The sequence below is a fragment of the Embiotoca jacksoni genome, unplaced genomic scaffold, assembly GCF_022577435.1.
Source record: "Embiotoca jacksoni isolate LCO1_2020_lvr unplaced genomic scaffold, fEmbJac1.0.p SCAF_30, whole genome shotgun sequence".
NCBI lineage: Eukaryota > Metazoa > Chordata > Actinopteri > Embiotocidae > Embiotoca > Embiotoca jacksoni.
The window spans coordinates 5,348,105-5,367,356 of record NW_027185382.1 but is presented as its reverse complement, the minus strand read 5'-3'; the positions used below and the strand labels follow the sequence as shown (position 1 = coordinate 5,367,356).

General features: G+C 46.1%; 2 protein-coding genes across 2 annotated transcripts in view; one reads left to right on the top strand and one right to left on the bottom strand.

Annotated features, from left to right (window-relative positions):
• Positions 1-368: 368 nt before the first annotated feature.
• Positions 369-4,055, top strand: gbx2 (gastrulation brain homeobox 2). Its single transcript, XM_069164030.1, has 2 exons — positions 369-1,226; positions 2,404-4,055. The coding sequence occupies exons 1-2, from the start codon at positions 707-709 to the stop codon at positions 2,937-2,939; spliced, it is 1,056 nt and encodes a 351-aa protein (XP_069020131.1). The 5' UTR covers positions 369-706; the 3' UTR covers positions 2,940-4,055.
• Positions 4,056-6,918: 2,863 nt separating this feature from the next.
• LOC138207108 (arf-GAP with GTPase, ANK repeat and PH domain-containing protein 1-like) overlaps positions 6,919-19,252 on the bottom strand; it is a 105,037-nt gene continuing 92,703 nt past the window's right edge. The window contains 2 exon segments of the mRNA XM_069164128.1: positions 6,919-10,738; positions 10,841-11,096. Of these exon segments, the coding sequence (XP_069020229.1) occupies positions 10,529-10,738; positions 10,841-11,096 (466 nt within the window). The 3' untranslated portion in view covers positions 6,919-10,528.

Sequence of the window (19,252 nt, the reverse complement as noted above, 5' to 3'; positions counted from 1 at the left end):
AAAATGGAATCTTCCTGGTGTTGAATATTTGAGCAGCAGCTCAGCGTCCTCTGATCGTTCTCAATATATGCAGCTTATTATTTACACTGATGTGTTTTCACGTTCTTAAAAGGCCTGTGGTTCCAATTTGTGTAATTGGCATTCATCCAGCAGGCCAGAGGCGACCTGACGCGTCATCTCTGTGGGCCAATCAGAGGCCGGAGCGCGGCCGAGGGGGCGGTGCCCTCACGGAGAAGGCAGCGCAATTAAACAGAGGGGAGCGCAATTTAAATCCAAAACATCCCTGGACGCGCGCGGAGTGGGCAGGAAACACACACGTCACACACACTTGACACGCACACTCCGGCTCAGCGGGTGAGTGAAGGAGAAGTGTCCGCTGCTGTGATACCGAGTCCGGTCAAGTTGAAGAGGAGCCGAGCAGGACGCTCACCTCTCCAAAGTGCGCACGGTGCGTCACGGAGCAGCGGGAAGACGCAGACCGAATCCGTGAGGCGTTTCTGGTTTTTGGGGGAAACTAAACGGAGGAAGAACATCTTGACATTTCTCTTCCTGCTCCGCGCGGATGGAATGGTTTTCTTTGGTCGGATTATCTCTCCTTTAAGCTCCGGTTCCCTCACAGAGGCGGTGACAGCCGCGGCTCCACCGGGGGTCTTCCGTACCTCAGCGCTCCTTCTCCGGTCTCCTCCGAGCTCCAGCGGTCGTTCATATGAGCGCAGCGTTCAGTCCGTCCTTCATGGTGATGCAGCGGCCACTCGGAAGCACCACCGCCTTCAGCATCGACTCCCTGATCGGGGGGCCCCCGCAGCCCAGCCCGGGACACTTCGTCTACACCGGGTACCCGATGTTCATGCCGTACCGGTCTGTGGTGCTCCAGCCGCCCCCTCCGCCGCCCCCGGCCCTGCAGCAGGCTCTCCCCGCCGGCCACCACCCGCACCCGCAGATCCCCAGCCTGCAGAACGGCTTCTGCTCCAGCCTGGCGCAGGGCCTGACGCAGGGCATGGCGCTCACCTCCACGCTCATGGCGTCGCTGCCCGGCGGCTTCTCCCCGTCCCAGCAGCACCATGAGGCGGCCAGGAAGTTCGGCTCTCAGGCGCTGCACGCGGTCTTCGACAAAACTCAGGAGCTGCGTCTGGAGGCGGAGGAGGGCAAGAGTTTCCTGCAGGGGAAAGAGTCCGCAGCGCTGCCGGCGTTCCACGACACGGACACGTCGGTGCAGACATCCACAGGTAGGCGGCTTCCTCACCCTCTGTAACCCGGGATGTGACTCCCAGTCCGGGGTCAGTAAGGCGAGTTCGGACGGGAAGAACCGGAGCCGCAGTGAGTTCACTGCGGCTCCATTTCATCCGTTTTAAACGCGGCAGAGTTTCTTTGACATTCTGGCTAAAGTGTGAAAAAAATCGTCACGTTTTAAAGTTGGTTTTTTTATTTGATGTTAAAATGAAACAAGAATGAAGGAAACCGATGTCAGATTGAAACACAGAAATCATCTTTTAGAATTTTGACTTCTGATTCTTCAAGAAGACTCAAAATCGAAATTAAAATATTTTCTGTGTTTAAACGAGTCTTTATTTTCGTGTGATTTAAAATAAATGACATCATAAATTATTCCGTTAACGTGACGCCAGAGGCCCCGGTGACACTCAGAGGATCTGAGGGATGATTTAGATGTTTAAATAAAAAGATTCAGCTGCATTAATTTCATCTTTAATATTTAGTTTATTTATTGAAGATTTTTTAGTTCAACAAATTTCACGGTTTTGACTTAAAAATAATAAACGGTGTATTTCCGGTTTTTATTGATATCAATCAGACACATCTGCTTCCTCTTGAGTCCATTATTTGTGATCACATCTGACATTATTGAGTCTCCGTTTCACACACACTGGAGCGCGCGAGGAAGAAGGCCGCGTGGAGACACTCCGTGCGTAATTACGCGTGAAAATAAAAATCCCCGCGGAGAGCGTCGGTGATCCTTCTGATCCAAACACTGATCTGATGATGGATATTGACACGGGACAGGACAACGACCCCCCTCCTCCCCCAGACACCACCCGCCTCACCCCCTTTAATTCAACATGTCACAGGCGCCTGTTTTCACTTGAATTTTCCTGTCAAAAATCAGTTTTCCTCATTTTATTTATTTTTTTTTTAAAAACGCTTCTTTCCATAAAAACATCCTGCTTTTCGAATTAGCTTTATTTTAAATGTTTTATTTTAAACATAAATCAAGTTATAAAGACACATTTAAACACAAACTGTCAAATAAGAAAAATAAAACGAGCGATGTTTTTCATTTCAGATTTAAATTCTGACTTTATTTCACTTTGAATTTTGGACTGTGATAAAGTTGCTGCAGTGTTGACGCGCCTCTCCTCTTCCTCCTCTTCCTCCTCTTCCTCCCAGTCAGAGCACACAGTAAAGAAGACTCCAAGGAGGACGAGTGCGGCCGGAAGGACGAGAGCTTCTCCATGGACAGTGACTTGGACTACAGCTCGGACGACAACCTCACCTCCATGTGCCACAAAGACGACGGGGACGGAGGTCTGGACGACGGCCCGCACCTTCACGGCTCCACCGGCGGCGGCTCCGGGGCGGGAGGCGGCTCGGGCAGCGGCGGCGGAGGCGGGAAGAACCGGCGGCGGCGGACGGCGTTCACGAGCGAGCAGCTGCTGGAACTGGAGAAGGAGTTCCACTGCAAGAAGTACCTGTCGTTAACCGAGCGCTCCCAGATCGCGCATGCGCTGAAGCTGAGCGAGGTGCAGGTGAAGATCTGGTTCCAGAACCGGCGCGCCAAATGGAAACGGGTCAAAGCCGGAAACGTCAACAACAAGTCCGGGGAGCCGTCCCGGAACCCCAAAATAGTCGTCCCCATCCCGGTGCACGTGAGCCGCTTCGCAATAAGGAGTCAGCACCAGCAGATGGAGCAGGCCAGACCGTAGAAGAAGAGGAAGAGGAAGAGGAAGAAGAAGAGGAGGAAGAAGAAGAAGAAGAAGAAGAGGAGTCCCACCGGGAGCCAGAGAGTCGCTTCACGAGACACCGAGTCACGCGCTGAGGCTTCTCACCGGTTCTTCTCAAATCAAACTTCACAATAAGACGGTTTCATTCACATCTTTTAATCTGAAGGTTTTCACGGAACTTTTCCTGTTTGACAGTTTCATTCTTTTTCAAACGGGATCAATTTTCACACGAAGCAACTGAAAAATTATGTCACTAAATTCATATGTAGAATAATTCATTTGGATTAAATCTGACTGATTAAAACAGGAAATCATCTGTCAGCTTCACCTCAATTATGATTTAATAGGAACAATCACTGATCATCATCATAACTGATCTGATCAGGATGGAATGAAAATCTGCCGAAATCCATCGTTTTAGAGATTTTACGGATTTTCAATGAATTCTTTTTAAAGGAGAAAAAAGTACAATCAAGTAAAGAATCTAAAGAAAATTATCTCCCAATTGTTTGTTGAAGATAAACGTTTTTTAAAGGCCACATTAGCAAAGACTGTAATCTGAGTTTGGAGTCTGATTGTGTCATTTTTCAGAAAATGTGGCGAGTTAAAGAAATTCCACTTTTTCTCAACTGAGTTTGGTTCAATCGTTGAAAACCCAGTTTGGACGCCAGAAACCGTTTAAATTTTAACCAATTTATTTGAAAAAGATGATGTCATCATTTCGAAATTAAAAAAGCACATTTGAAGCGTCAGCACGCGACTGAGTGGCTCGTGGAGCTGGACATTTCTCTGCACAAACCAAAAACTGTGCGTAAAGACGCGGTGCGGCGAGGAGGAGGAGGAGGAGGAGGAGGAAGAGACACTGACATGTTGTTTCGGCAACACGTTGACCAACTCCTCTCCCACGTGTAAATACTTGACGGGACCAAACAGAGGAGTCACGCGGTGATGTTTCTGTGCTACTGACCGTTTCTCTGCTTCCTTTCATTTCCGGTTTTATTTCTCTTCTTTTGGACGAAACGACGCTGCTAATTTATTTATATAAAATTGTGCAAACGTAACTAACATTCCCTGACTTCTGGAGTAAAAAAAAAGATATACAAGTGTGAATTAAAAGATGAAAAGTGACCAGATGTGAACAGCTGCTGTCTCCGGATTTATGTCACTTCATTTTTTTTTTTAAATTAATTTCAACAAATTTCAACCTTTAAAAAAAATAAATCTCTTCTTTTAATTTGGATTCATGTTTTAAAATACAGAAAGATCTATATTTAAATGAGTGACGTCATTTAAACTCCAGGTTATTCATTCTTTAGAAAATGTTTTGTTTATTTTGAAGGCCACAAATCTTCTAATCTAATTTGAGAAATTAAAAACAAAATATATTAATCCCCTTTGTGTTTTTGACTAAAAGATTTAGAATATAAAAATATTTTATACGAATAAAATATATAAAGTTTAACTTGAATGAACATTTAATTTAGTAACTTTGAAACATTTAAAAACAAGAGACATTTTGTTTTTGTTTTGTTTGGATCCTGATGAGACTAAAGGTCAAAGGTCAGTCTTGTTTATTGCCAAATTGCGTGGCAGCTTAATTAGTGGAAGAAGCACGCGGCCTGACGTCACCTCGCGGAGAGCTGAGTGCTGCGTTTCTGCTTTAAAGTTGGCGATTTTAGAGTTTTGGCGCCACATCAAACATCACTGCAGTTTATTTATGATCAAATAAATCTCAATAAACTAAATCAAATCTAAATAAAGCAACAAACGGTCATAAACAGGCCTACCTGAAGAAAGTTCCTCAGCTGCAGACAGTCTCCGTGTTTCTGCTCCTCAAACTAAAACACAAAACAGAACCGGTTCCAGACATTAGCGTCATTATCATTTTTATTTTTAACTTCCAAAAGTAAAAACCTGGATCAGAAACCTACCTGTACTGATGACGTCATCCAATCAGCAGCACCTGTCAGTCATCAAACTGCAGGAGGAAGTTTTACCTGCAAAGAAGCAGAAAATTAAAGCAAACTTTGTCATCTGAGGTTTGACAATTTCACAAATAAAATCGTGGACCGACCTGAACCGGGTCTCCGTCTCAGCAGGGTGCCTCAAAACCGGGTCACTTCGGTCCGGATCAGACCAGACAAAGGACGGATCCACTGAAGGAGGATTCTCTCGTTTTCAAACATTTTTCACACTGAAAGCTTCAATTAAAACCTCACGTGAGCTTTTAACTTAAACGTTAAAAGTTCAAGTGAATAAATTCAGATTCTGCAGCGAGAAAAAAAAAATCCCCGTTCAGCCCGCAGATCTCCTCCGACGCTGCAGACGCACCTGTGCGTGATGACGCATCACCGAGCTGCTGCAGGTCGGTGGGATGTTCCCAGAATCAAGTTGAACTTCAGTTTCAGCCTGAATTTAATCATTTAACGAGTTTAACAAGCAGCATTCTGTAAATCTCTGAGTGGCTGATCAAAACAATATTGATCACCAACTGTACTGATAATCGATTCATCCTTTGTTGGGTCAAAAATGATCCATTTAATGTGATGGAAAAATTTACATTTTGGGGGGATTTGAGCAAAAAAAAAAAAATGGCACTTGAACGCATCACTAGATATTTTTTTGTAAACTAATCAATCAAATAATTAATGAATAAAATTAAAATACAAATTTAATGCAGATTTAATTTAACTTTTCACCTCTTAATAGAGAAAATAAAATCCTGATCTTAATGTAGTTTTAATCTGTGAAAAAACAGGAAGTCAATGTTTCTGCTGTTGGAAAAAAATTACATTTTATACATTAAAATGTCAAAATATTCTGAAGGAGAAAATCATTTAAAGTGAAAGTCTGCAGTAAACTGGGAGTTTAAAAGGTGCCGATCAGTTGCATTGTGGGAAATGTAGTGTCTGAGTTTGGCAGTGCAGATTCTGGCTGTGATTTATTGTTCTTTTTAAAATATAATTTGTTTTTGCCTCGAGTCTGACAAGTGTTCCTGCTTAAACGCAGCGATTTCTACATGGACGCTGGCTTGAAACCAGGATGGCACGTTTTAGGCCTCATGTTATATTATTTAGATTTAATGTTACGTAAAGAGTCAATAAAAACCGACTTGAGTCTCATGTGAGGCGACAGAAACCCACGTTTGAGTTGTAACCTGCAGAGAACAGAGACGCCTCAGTCTAATGAATTTTTTGGCAAATTGTAATCAACCCGGGTCGTCACAGGCGGCTGATAAATGAGACCCGGGGGATCAGCCTGAGCCGAGGCTCCTCTCTGCAGCATGTAGACCCCCCCCCCCCCCCCCCCACACCCCACCCCTGTGTTAACAGCAACCTGCCCGGCTCCAGTTCAACTCCTGCTGATTAATCCTGCTGCAGAGGAGGAGGCCTCCTTCTTCTTCTGTGGTGGTCGCCGCTGCAGTCTGCAGAACAGAGTGTGAAAGAGGAGGCGACACGTGTGCAGAGGTTTGTGTTTACGTGTCGTAACGTCTCTAATGACCTCTGGAAAAAGGAAGTCGGTCATTTTGTCTGACTGTTGTCCATGACAACAGAGCAAAGTCCATCTGATGATGAAGATCATGCGACGATAGTTGAAAACTCTGGAAAAAAAACCCGATTAAGTGCCACATCTCTCTTTTACTTCACTTTCAACAACAAATTCTGTCAGATTTTCTCGTTCTGAACTTCATTTGAAAAACCAAAGATTTTAGATTTTAGATTTTAGAAGGGCAAATAGTTAAAAAAATAAAAAGAAGAAGCATTTACAGGTAAATTAAATTGTAACTAATATAGTTAGATACTTTTTTAAATTTTCTTTTTTTTAGCAAATTAAATATTAAACCAAAATCAAAGTAAAATCTGCCAAAGGTCTAAAAACATGTTGACCCGTTTCGTGGTTTCCATGGTGATCTGTTGCACCAAACACAACAAAACAGTAGAAAACATGAACCATGAACATGTGACGTTATATTAAGAAGCATTATTCTTGTCTTTATTGAAAAGAGACACATTACAGTAGAAGACTCTGTATTAGGTAGAATTTTTCAACAACAGTACTGTACAGCAAACAAAATTCAACAACAATAATAATAATAATAATAATAATAATAATTAGAATAACAGTGACAATAAGAACAATAATGTGTCTGGAGGATAAATCAGAACAATAATAATAAAACGTGGATGGACTGAAGAGGTCAGAGGAAAATATACAAAAAAGTAGGGGGCGGAGTCTTCCTCAGGGGTGTGTTTATAAATAACAATGTGGACGGCTGGGGTGGGCGGGGCTTAGGGGTGAAGGCTACATGAGGTAACACAACCAGAGTCGTATCGGTCGTCCTTTCGTCGAGGTCTATGTACACAGCCGGCGTCGGCGAGCAGCGATGTTAACGCAGTTTCCTCTTTTAAAGAAGACGTGATTCATCTCAAAGCAAACGGCCGATCCTTTAATCTGAGCTCCACACGGACTCTCGCTCTCAAAACGTTTCCCAACATCACTTTTGGTTTGTTGTCAAAAGAAAATCTCGGTGATTTGAGTGAAAACGAGCAGATAAAGATGAACATTTCTCTGTTGTCACGTTAAAAACAGCAGACTTCATCTGTGAAAGTGATTTAAAAAAAAAAAAGAGCTCGGAGGTCGAGTTCAGCAAACGGAGGTCGTTTCTATTCTCCAAACGATTTCCAATTATTCATGTCGAGTTCAGCGACACGTGAAAAACAAAACAGATCGACGGACTTTAAATACGAAGTTTGCTTGTGAGTTGAAACAAATCTGCTAACAACGCTAGTTTGTTCCGCTAACTGATCCTGATGCAGAAATTAATTTGGGTTTTAAAACAACAAATGTTCAATAAATGGACTGTTGGTTTACTTTCTGCCTGCTGTCAACATGTTCTCCCGTTTCTGTTGTTCTCGGTATGAAAACACGAAGCAGACACGGTTTGCTTCCAAGCTGAAGCGATAGCGCCGTGCTAGCTGCAGTTAGCATCGTCAACTATCATTTACAAGCGTGAATTTAAATAAATATAATTTGGATTGCAATGTTGCTCAATTCAGACGCTGCTTCGTTCAGAGGAAACTGCGAGAAGCCGCCGCCGCTTCGATAAATAAACAAACGTCAGTTCGTCAGAACGACGGCGTGAAGCGTCGCCGTGACGACGGACAAACTAAATCTGATTTAGTGCATTTCGGTCATAAATAAAAAGACGTGTTTGTCGTGTCCTGACGATGGACAGATGTGGGACGAGTCGGATATAAAAACATAAAATAAAATAAAAATAATGTTCAAACCTCCAAATGGCATCTTGAAGGTGATTGGTCGGGGGGGAAAGGGGGCGTGGCACGTACAATAATCAGGAGCGTAAAGGCGGGCGTGCAAAAAACAGAACGGAGAAAACGTTGGTGTTGAACTTTCTTCAAGTCCAAAATGTTCTCGTGTTTTTACGGGAACGTTGCAGCGATGTCGGCGTACGAAGTTACGATGTTTTTATGGATATTGCTTGAATACACGGTCAACGTCAGAATTTGAGGACGAAACAGGAAGAGGAGCAAAAGATGAAGACACGAGCTGGAAGTTGGCATCGAAGGTTTAGTCGTCATGGCGACCTGAACCGCCAGCCTTCAAACGTTTCACGTCCAAACTACCACCAGACATCTACGTCACCGTGAACCTGAAACTGACCTGCGACCCTCGAGGTTCAGTCCGAGTGGATCTTCGTCCGGCTGCCTCTTCAAAATAAGACTTTACACAAGTCGCATTCAGACTTCGTCCACGACGATAAACGTGAGACTGCTTCGATCGATTCGTCTCGGGCTCAAACTCACCCTTCGTTGTTGTGGCCTCTAATCTGACCTCATCTAGACTTGGTCTTCCTGGTCGGGAACCGCTGGTTTACTTCCTGCCTCGGACACGTCAACGACACGTGGAAAAGATCGTAGACGAGTACTTCCTGTGCTCCCTAACGTACACGACACCGCCGAGGAAAGAGAGGAGGACATTATTTACAACAGGGAGGTTCCCACACCACAGAAGAAGAAGGAGAAGAAGAAGAAGAAGAAGAAGAAGAAGGAGAAGAAGAAGAAGGAGAAGAAGAAGAAGAAGAAGAAGAAGAAGGAGAAGAAGAAGAAGGAGAAGAAGAAGAAGAAGAAGAAGAAGAAGGAGAAGAAGAAGGAGAAGAAGAAGAAGAAGAAGAAGAAGAAGAAGGAGAAGAAGAAGGAGAAGAAGAAGAAGAAGCCCTTCTTAGCGATTCGCTGAGCAGATCAAGGAGACCATCTGATTGGCCGGGAGAGACGGTGATGGGAGGGGCGTCCGTTTTACCAGCTGAGGTGAAAAGAAGAAGAAGAAGAAGAAGAAGAAGAAGAAGAAGAAGAAGAAGAAGAAGAAGAAGTCCCTTTGCGCTGTTTTTTCCTCCCTTGTCTCCTTTTTTGAACATGAAACAGTAAAACTTTGATTTAAATGCTGTTTGAGCAGATTTGGGTTTCAGATGTTCTTCAGTTCGCTCGGTTCAGGAATTAAAGGTTTGAAACCCGACGTATCTTCAAAAGTCAAATGTGTTGGTGAAAATACTGTAAACGTGTCAACATGTCGGAGGATGATTGACAGTCGGAGGAATTTTCTGTGCTGCAGGTGAACTCTGAGCTGAGGAGGTGAAAGCAGGTGAAACCCGGTTGGAGGAAAGACGGCGGTGCTGATGTGGACAGTCTCCGGTCCCTGAGCCCGGCACCAACTTCTGGACACGTCAATGACTTTATACACCCGAGAACAAAATGATCACAAGAACAACAGGCAACCCTTCCCCGCGGTGCGCCACCATTGGTCCAGCAATGCACTGAGATACAATATTCACAATCCAGGACAAACGCCTTAAATTAAAGTAGAAAAGTGTCTAGGACATGCGATCTATCACTTCTTCACCGCTAAGAACTGATCCACTTCTTTTATTCCTCAGAATACATCGAGATATTTTCACATTAAAAACGCGTAAAGGCGGGAGAGTTCATAACAAAACAGGGGGACGGGTGAGAGGGGGCGGAGCTCTGACGCTTCAGGGGGACGTCCCAGAGAGTCCTCGAGTGATGATGGGATGATGATGATGATGATGATGATGATGATGATGATGATGGCCATGCTACGAAGTCTCTCGTTTCCTTCGTGATATTTTCACAGTTTTTCTTCGCCTGTTTCTGCGGAGACGACGATATGTTTTGGCGGGAAAGAGGAGGTGGATTCTGATTGGCTGCTGGGTGAATAGTCTGAGCGGGAACTGGCCTTGTAGCGTTTCAGCTGAGTGTGTGGTGAGGTATGATGTCACAAGTCATGTGATTATTTCCCAACATACTCTGATGAGCTCGGATGATTGTGGACCGCGTTTCCCAGCATGCTTTGGGGAGGGGGGGTTCTTCCTGTTGAGGGTTTTCCCAAACGGATGCAGCGCCACCACTGACCCGTGATCAGTTTCAGAGGTGGTTGTCAGGTGAGGTGGGCGGGGCTTACAGTCAAAACAGGTAGTGGTTCCCAAAATAAACGGTCAGGGTTTGTTTGTCACAGAGTCAGTGGGCGGAGCCTCCTCGTCATATGAGCGCGGCGCTCCCGGCGCTGCTGCAGCTGTTGTTGCGGTTGGTGTTGCGCCGCGACAGGTTGGGCGTGGCCATGAGCGGGTAGCGCTCGTCGGGGCAGCCGTACTGAGCCAGCGTGTCCACGCACTCCTGACAGCTGGCCTGCCGGGCGTACGCCATCGCGCTGTTTCCGTGGGCGTCCCTCGCCATCAGATCCACGCCGTACTGCGGAGAGAGAGAGAGAGAGAGAGAGAGAGAGACAGCCGTCAGTCACACGCTTCAAAGTAAAGCTGCAATAAAGTGGGCGGGGCTAAGGGACTCGGATACCCAGAGGAGGAGCTGCGTGAGGACCACGTTGCCCTTGCGGCTGGCCAGGTGCAGCGCGTTGCGTCCGTCGCCTTCGCCGCAGGTCTCGTTGACCTGCTGCCGGGAGCCGTGGGCGAGCAGCAGCACCACGGAGCGCAGGTCCTCCTCCGCCGTCGCACGCAGCAGCTGCTGGCCCAGAGACAGCTCGGTGCACGGCAGCGACGCCAGGAACAGACGCTGCTCGTACTTCGCCCGGATCCAGCGCTCCCTCTCCTCCCTGACAGACACAACACAGGACAGGAAGCTCATCCTTCAAAATAAAACACCGAGCCACAGAAATGGTCCAAATTTAAGATTGAAAACGGTGAAAAATGGACTTCCTGATTTAAGGGTTCGTTTACTTTCTCCAGCTGAAGTTTGTTTGCAGCCCGACGTGAATACGACCTCAAGAAACCAAAGAATACGGCACAAAACGTCTGAGAAGCTGGAACAGTATTTCAATAACATCTCTAAATGTCGTCTCTTAATGTCCAGAAATCAGTGACGTGCCTTTCTGCCCGCTCGAGGTCGAGCAGGAAAACTTTACTATGTAGAGACGCGAGTGTAAAATAAGACACAGCGGAGACGGAGGGACGGCGAAGACGATCATTGTTCCCCAATCCAGGATCATGAAGTGCTGATCTGTCTAATCTGCTCTGATCCCTCCGTGTAAACAGCAGCTCATTCAGCCTGCTGGGATTAAACCAGGGGGGGGGGGGGCGGCCCGGGGAGAGATATTGAGCTGTCCCCCCCACGGGGAAGGGGAGGGGGGGCAGGAAGTGGAGAGGGACGTCTTACAGGTCGAAATAACTCCAGAATTTAAATCTGTCAATGTGCAGAAACAAGAAAACAAGAAAAAGATAATGTGACATCAGTTCATCAGACTCAGAGGACGTCCAGGAGGACGTCCAGGATCAAGAGGACGTCCAGGATCAGGAGGACGTCCAGGATCAAGAGGACGCTCACAAGAACATCTTTTCTTTATGAAATCAGGGAAATAAAAGCTTCACTTGTGTTCGCGGCCTCTGGACCGACAGCAGTGACTCCTCTGTCTCCTCACCTGTCTTCACCTGATTACATCACGTGATCAGAGTCACAACATGGCGACCTGTTAAGTGTGCTGAGATGCATGATGGGAGACAAACTGTGGGAAACGACAGGATCAAAAAAAAAAAAGTGGTCGGTGTGGGAACCTGGAAGAATCTCATTAACTCTCTTCCTGGATACCAGTGTGTGTGTGTGTGTGTGTGTGTGTGTGTGTGTTTTGGTGGGGGTGTGGTCGCGGTGGCGGCGGCTAGCATCACGGAATGTCCCGGGGGCTTCTCCTTCCTGCCCCGGCCCAGAGAGAGAGTGGGGAGGCCGGGCGCGAGACTACGGCCGACAGCCCCCGGACAAAGCCTGGAGGTGCCGCCATGTGTGTGTGTGTGTGTGTGTGTCTGTGTGTGTGTGTGTGTGTGTGTGTGTGTGTGTGTGTGTGTGTGTGTGTCTGTGTGTGTGTGTGTGTGTGTGTGTGTGCTCAGCGGGGCTCTGGCCTTCTGTCCTCCAGAGGACGGGGAGGAAATGTGAGGCCACTGGACCCAGGAAACGCATGCCTTCCCCCGCCACAGGAGTTGCTAAGGGCCTGCAGTGTGTGTGTGTGTGTGTGTGTGTGTGTGTGTGTGTGTGTGTGTGTGTGTGTATGTGTGTGTGTGTGTGTGTGTGTGTGTGTGTGTGTGTGTGTGTGTGTGTGTGTGTGTGTGTGTGTGTGTGTTGGAGGGAAGATGCCTCCTGAAGTCGAGGTTCAGATCAGACTGACTGAAAGCTCTGCAGGAGTTCAGCACCGTCTGTCTCTTTCCTCAACGACGGCCTGTGAAGACGTGAAGCTCCGTTTGAAAGAGTTAAACTCGTGCTGCAGAAATGTTTGTGTTCAGCATATGTTTGTTTGTTTGTTTAGTTGTTTGTTTGTTTATTTGTCTGTGTGTGTTGCAGTAAACGGCGACTCTCCTCCATCATGAGCTAACGAGTCCTGAAAACACTCAGCTCCGGACAGTGGAGAGGCTAATTGCACTAATTAACCACACAGTTTGTGTGTGTGTGTGTGTGTGTGTGTGTGTGTGTGTGTGTGTGTGTGTGTGTGTGTGACAGTATGTGTTAACATGTGTCTGAATACACACTCATATCTGGTGTGTTAATCTGTGTGTGTCCCTTTTCACATCCCATTAGACGAGGCGCTGCGCTCCGGCACCGAGGCATGCTGGGTAGATAATTAAACATGAGTCCCGGTGAGATCGCTTGTGACAGAAAAACACACACACACACACACACACACACACACACACACACTGCAAATATGTCGCCCTGAGGGGTGTGTGTGTGTGTCAGTCAGTTAAATTAAATAATAAAAGCTGCTCCAGCTGCAGGAAACAAACCTCCTACTGTTTCTAAAAACACGAGCTCGTCGATGTCAAACGATCGAGAACTCCAGTTTCTATTTTCACGTGATTTCAGCGACTGTTTCTCACGATGCTCGAAAAAAAAGCTGACGAGTTCAGGAGCAGATGTTCCCAGATGTTTAGTCGTGACATATTTTTGTTATTTCTGCTGTGAGAAGTCAAATAATCTCCCTGCTGATGAGTGGAGCTGTTTGATTGACAGCCTCATCAGCTGCTGTGTGTGCTGCGGTGTCGCTTCCTGGTCGCCGTTGGAGACGGCGGGGTCACTCAGGGCGCCACACTGGGCCCACTGTGCTTCTGATTTCCTGCCTGTTGTTTGAGCTCAGGCGACCCCGCATTGAATGTATGTGTGTGTGTGTGTGTGTGTGTGTTCAGTGTGTGTGTGTGTGTGTGTGTGTGTGTGTGTGTGTGTGTGTGTGTGTGTGTGTGTGTGTGTGTTCAGTGTGTGTGTGTGTGTGTGTGTGTGTGTGTGTGTGTGTGTGTTCAGTATGTGTGTGTGTGTGTGTGTGTGTGTGTGTGTGTGTGTGTGTGTGTGTGTGTGTGTGTGTGTGTGTGTGTGTGTGTGTGTGTGTGTGTGTGTGTGTGTGTGTGGACGTTCCCCCTGAGCGGCCGCTTTGTCCGGTTGTGTTTACGTACACACCGAGTTTCCTGTCCGTCCAAAGCCAGAGGGCGTTTGACCCGACCGACCGACCACCGCTGGACGTCCCACCAGCTGCTCGGGGTGTGTGTGTGTGTGTGTGTGTGTGTGTGTGTGTGTGTGTGTTTTGAAGGCATTCATCGGTCCACGACCCCAAAACAGAGCAGCGACAGAGAGCTGAAAGGCGACACACACACCCCGACAATCACACCCAGCTAATTATCATAATTACCTCAAAACACGACCTGAAGAGACACGAAGGTCTGACGAAGACTTCGGAGCAACGAGGAAGAGTTTTATTAGGATATTACTGGAAATGATCTTAAAATCTAACATTTAAATCCAGCTGGAAGTTTAACACGACACGAAACAAAAATGTTTTAAAAGTTACATCTTAGTATAAGAAGAGCAACTCGATCACGATGTGACGGTTATTCATTTATTTAGTTTAGATTATTATAAGTTTAAATCTCAAAGTAATTAGAAATAAGAAAATACAAATTTATTAAAAATCAGTCATTTACATTTTTTTTATCACCGTTATTTGTAAAAAAAAAAATAAATAAAAAATCATTTATATCTTGATATTAGTAAATTAGTAACAGCAGAAAGTTAACTCACTAGTTTTAATGTTAATTTGTTTACAAAGTCATTGTTTTGATAAATCTCCATAAATAAATAAAATCATGATGTTATTTTTTATATTTTGTCTGCATATGTTGCAAACATATAATTTGCTTTTTATTTTTGATTTCTGTCATGTTTCTGCATTTAAATCTGAACAATAATTATTAATAACCTTTAAAGGAACAGATAAATAAAGATGTTTAGACAGTTATTGATCAGAGATACTGCAACATTTAATTAAAATCCTTTCAAATTAAAAATCATAAATTGGGATTTAATGCATCAAGTAAAAATAAAGAGAAATAAAGTTAAATGCAGACAAAAAGAAGATTCTGCAGCTCTGCCAACTAAGATGTATGAGCCAACACGCTGCTGTTAAAGCCTATCATTAATTACAGGGTGTGTGTGTGTGTGTGTGTGTGTGTGTGTGTGTGTGTGTGTGTGTGAGGTAATGAGCGGTAGGCATCGGGGTTAAGAGTGACATGGTGTCAGTGGCTTCTCTTCTGGCCTAATTAGCCCTCTAATTAATAGATTAATAGAAGGATGGATGGAGCGTGGATAAGAGCAGCAGCTAACTGCCCGACCTAATGTGCATTCAAGATGAATCGCAGTCAGTCGGCGGGAGGTTTCCAGCAAGGTGAGGAGCAAAATGTGCCACTAACTGTGTTTTAAATCCATCCGGAGGAACGTGCTCACTATGTTTTATCCTAAAGACAAAAAGGAAGAAGAGGAGAAGAGGCTGAAATCAATTAGCCTTTCCTAGCTGGTCGTTAGCTGCCCTTGGATGGGCACAGATAATTAAAGGGAGGGTGGTGGGGTGAGAAAGGTCTGGATGGAGGTGGTGGTGGTGGTGGTGGGGGGGGGGCAGCGATGAGGCTGGAGCCGACGGAGACGAAGGGGTTAAAAAGGAGAGACGATGTAAGTGAGGGGAGAAGAGAGGTGGAGGAGAAATGGGCCAAACCGATGGGAAGCTGATCTCTGGGCTGAAACGCAATGCTCCAGTGATGCTGCACAGATACTGAAGAGGGGGAGGAGAGGGGAGGAGGGAGGAGAGGGGGAGTAAGGAGGGAGGAAGAGGAGAAGGACAGGAACATCAGCCGGATCCCAGCAGGACGGGATGGCTTCGACGTTTTGTCTCCACGATCAGGACGGGACGAGAACATCCAGGAAATCGGTCCCACGCTCGCCAGCCGAAGACGTTCAGAGCTCAAAGACTCAATGAACCGACTGGAAACGTGTTAGCTTAGCAACAGGAAGGCTACAACCTACCCATAATGCAACACTGTCTGCTTCGCTCCACTGCTGTGGTGAAATAATCATCTAAAAGACGCCCGTCTTTCTTAGAAGTAACTAAAAAACATCATCTTATATTTGGACCAACACCATTTCTCGCTCCTGGTTTGGGTTCCTGTGGTTCCAGATCCAGACGGGACAACACCACCTTACAAGAATGGTAACCGTTGGTAACCGTTGGCAACCGACGCTCCGCCCACTGACTACCACAGACTGACGACACCGGCTGACTTCCTGTCCTGCGAAGGCGTCCCGTCAGAGTCTCTGACTCGTGTCCTCCAGACTCTGAAGCATGAAACCAATCATTTCCTCCTCAGCTCCTCTCGGAGCGCAAACGCTGAATGATCAGAAACCCAAAACAAACGAGGACGAACGTCTTCCTGTTTCAAATGTTTACCAGCCGGCCGCCGTGAACCCATTCAATCCAAACACATTACCCACGTCCACTTCTTCCACCCCCTTTCTCCCTTTTTCTTTATTGTATGAGCAATTTGCCGACTGAGCCAATTAGCTAAAGGGAAGAGGGGAGGGGGGGAGGGGGGGGTGGGGGGTGGGGGGAGGGGTCCTACCGTCGGCGTCCAGATTCATTTCTGCTTCAGGACGGCCAGCAGGAGCCGAGCGAGGCCGGCGAGCGGCCGGCCGGAGTCACGCATGTGGAGAGCGTTATTTATTTCTTCATTATTAAAATAAGGGCGGGCAGTGGGGAAGGGTGGGGGAGAGGTGGGGGTGAGGTGGGGGTGAGGTGGGGGAGAGGTGGGGGTGAGGTGGGGGTTAATCTGATGACTCAGGCATAAAGAATGTGCATTTAGTTTGTGCTTTTAGCCCGCATTAGCATAAAACCTAACGCGATGACAAACGATGAGCGGTCCGGTGATTGGCTCGTGTCAGCCGGCTTAATGTCAACAGTAAATTGGAGCGCTTGTTAGTCGAGTCGGGACGCGGCGACGCAGTCATGTACAAAATAATGTCTATTAGGACTAATTTAATCAAGGCCTCCTTTTACAGATGAATTAGAATGTAGGGGCCAATTATTTCTCAACGTTTGCACACTGGCCTGCCTGTCAGGAGCCTCCTCCTCCCTACCAGGCTGGGACTGTGTGTGTGTGTGTGTGTGTGTGTGTGTGTGTGTGTGTGTGTGTGTGTGTGTGTGTGTGTGTGTGTGTGTGTGTGTGTGTGTGTGTGTGTGTGTGTGTGTGTGTGTGTGTGTGTGTGCTGTTTAACATGCAGGCCGTGGGGCGGCTCCAGTCAGCAGGGGCTGCAGATAATGGCAGGCGGGATCGGCTAGTTAACCGACGCAGATGAAACAGAGCTCGGCTCAATCTACACACACACACACACACACACACACACACACACCCCGATACACACACACACACACACACACACACACACACCCCGATACACACACACACACACACACACACACACACACACACACACACTCACACACACACACAGATCTCGTGGGAAACCGTGATCCAGAAGATAGAACTGTATTTTGTTGGGTTCATTATTTGGACCTTCAGATGTGAATAAATCGGGTTTATTTCCATGATGAAGAACTGATTCTATGAACTTCATCTTTGTGTGTTTGGATCAAACTGACGTTAATCTGGCGTGATGAGGATGTTAGCACTAATGCTAACCACCTTTAAATAATGTGTTTATAATATAACATTTGGGCCGTCGGGTGTTTTTCCACCACTTTGTGTGAATGCAGCGTTTTCATAAATAATAGAAAAACATTTGTTGTGACGTTTTCTTTTTGTCTGGATTTTTCCGGGAGGATGTTTCTGGGTTTGTGCCGGTCGAACGTCGACCGCAGAGAATCCCGTTGATCTTTTTACACAGATGGAGTCAGATCCGCTGACTCGGCTCGTCCGCCGGACCTCCTTCACTCTACCGGAAACCTCGTCGTGGTCGACACGTGAACGGAAGACCTCCTCCGAGAGGTTCAAGGTCAAAGTGTCGTTAGAGGATCTCGAAGTCGATGTTGAAGCGAGCTGCACAGAGAACAACGTCATTAACGAGCTGCGTGTTGATCTGCAGCACGCGTGTCACGTGACCGTCTCACATCACACCAGTCCAATCTGTTATGATCACAGTCGGGAGGTGTGTGTGTGTGTGTGTGTGTGTGTGTGTGTGTGTGTGTGTGACTGATATGAGTTTGGGTTTTATGGGGGTACGAGGCAATGCTGCCCCCCCCCCCCCAACTGCCTCTGACCCTGGGGGGCAATTATCTTGTGATGCCCCCCCCTCCTCCCGCTCGCCCCATCTGGTCCCTTGAGTCCAATCCCGCCGCCGTGTCGGGGCGCCGGCTGCACCTGCACCCCGGCCCAGATTAAAAGCCCCCGGTCTAATTTTAAATCTGTTAGCGCTGGCCTTCTCTGAGGGGGAACAAGACTAATCTGTTCCCATAAAGGGTCCTTGTTCTGCCCCTCGCCGGCTCCCAGCGCCGACGGACCTGCTGCTGAATTATTACTGGCCGTGCATTCGTCATGTGAGGCCGGCTGTTAAGTGCGCGGCGGCGGCGGCGCTGCGATACGATACATGGCCCCCCGACTTCATCCTTCAGACGACATCTCTCCTGCTCATTTCTCTGCTGTCTAATTAAGGTGTGGCGCCCCGACACCTGCGCATCTCTACCGCCCCCTGTTGTTCACTGAACACGGAGGAGGGTCGTCCCGATGACGTGGTGTCAGGAGAAGGATCTCACAGCAGGATTAAACTGGAGGTTTCACTTGTTCCTGCAGCTTCAGACACTTTCTGGGAGCTTTCAGAGTCTATATATCTCTAATAATATCTCCAATAATATCTCTAATAATATCTCCAATGATATCACTAATATCTCTAATGACATCTCGAATATCTGTAATGCTATCTCTAATATCTCTAATGATATCTCGAATAGTTCTAATGATATCTCTAATAATATCTCTAATGTCTCTAATAATATCTCTGATATCCCCAATAATATCTCTAATGATATCTCTAATAATATCTCTAATGTCTCTAATAATATTTCTGATATCTCCAATAATATCTCTAATGATATCTCTAATGTCTCTAATGTTATCTATAATAATATATCTGGTATCTCCAATAATATCCCTGATATCTCTGATAATATCTCTAATATCTTAAATGATATCCCTGATATCTCTAGTAATATCTCTGATATCTCTAATAATATCTCTAATATATCTGATATCTCTAGTAATATCTACGATATCTCGAATACTATCTCTGATATCTCTAATAGTATCTCTAATAATATCTCTAATATTTCTGATATCTCTAATAATATCTCTGATATCTCTAAAAATATCTTTAATAATATCTCTAATATTTCTGATGTCTCTAGTGATATCTCTGATATCTCTAATAATATCTCTGATATCTCCT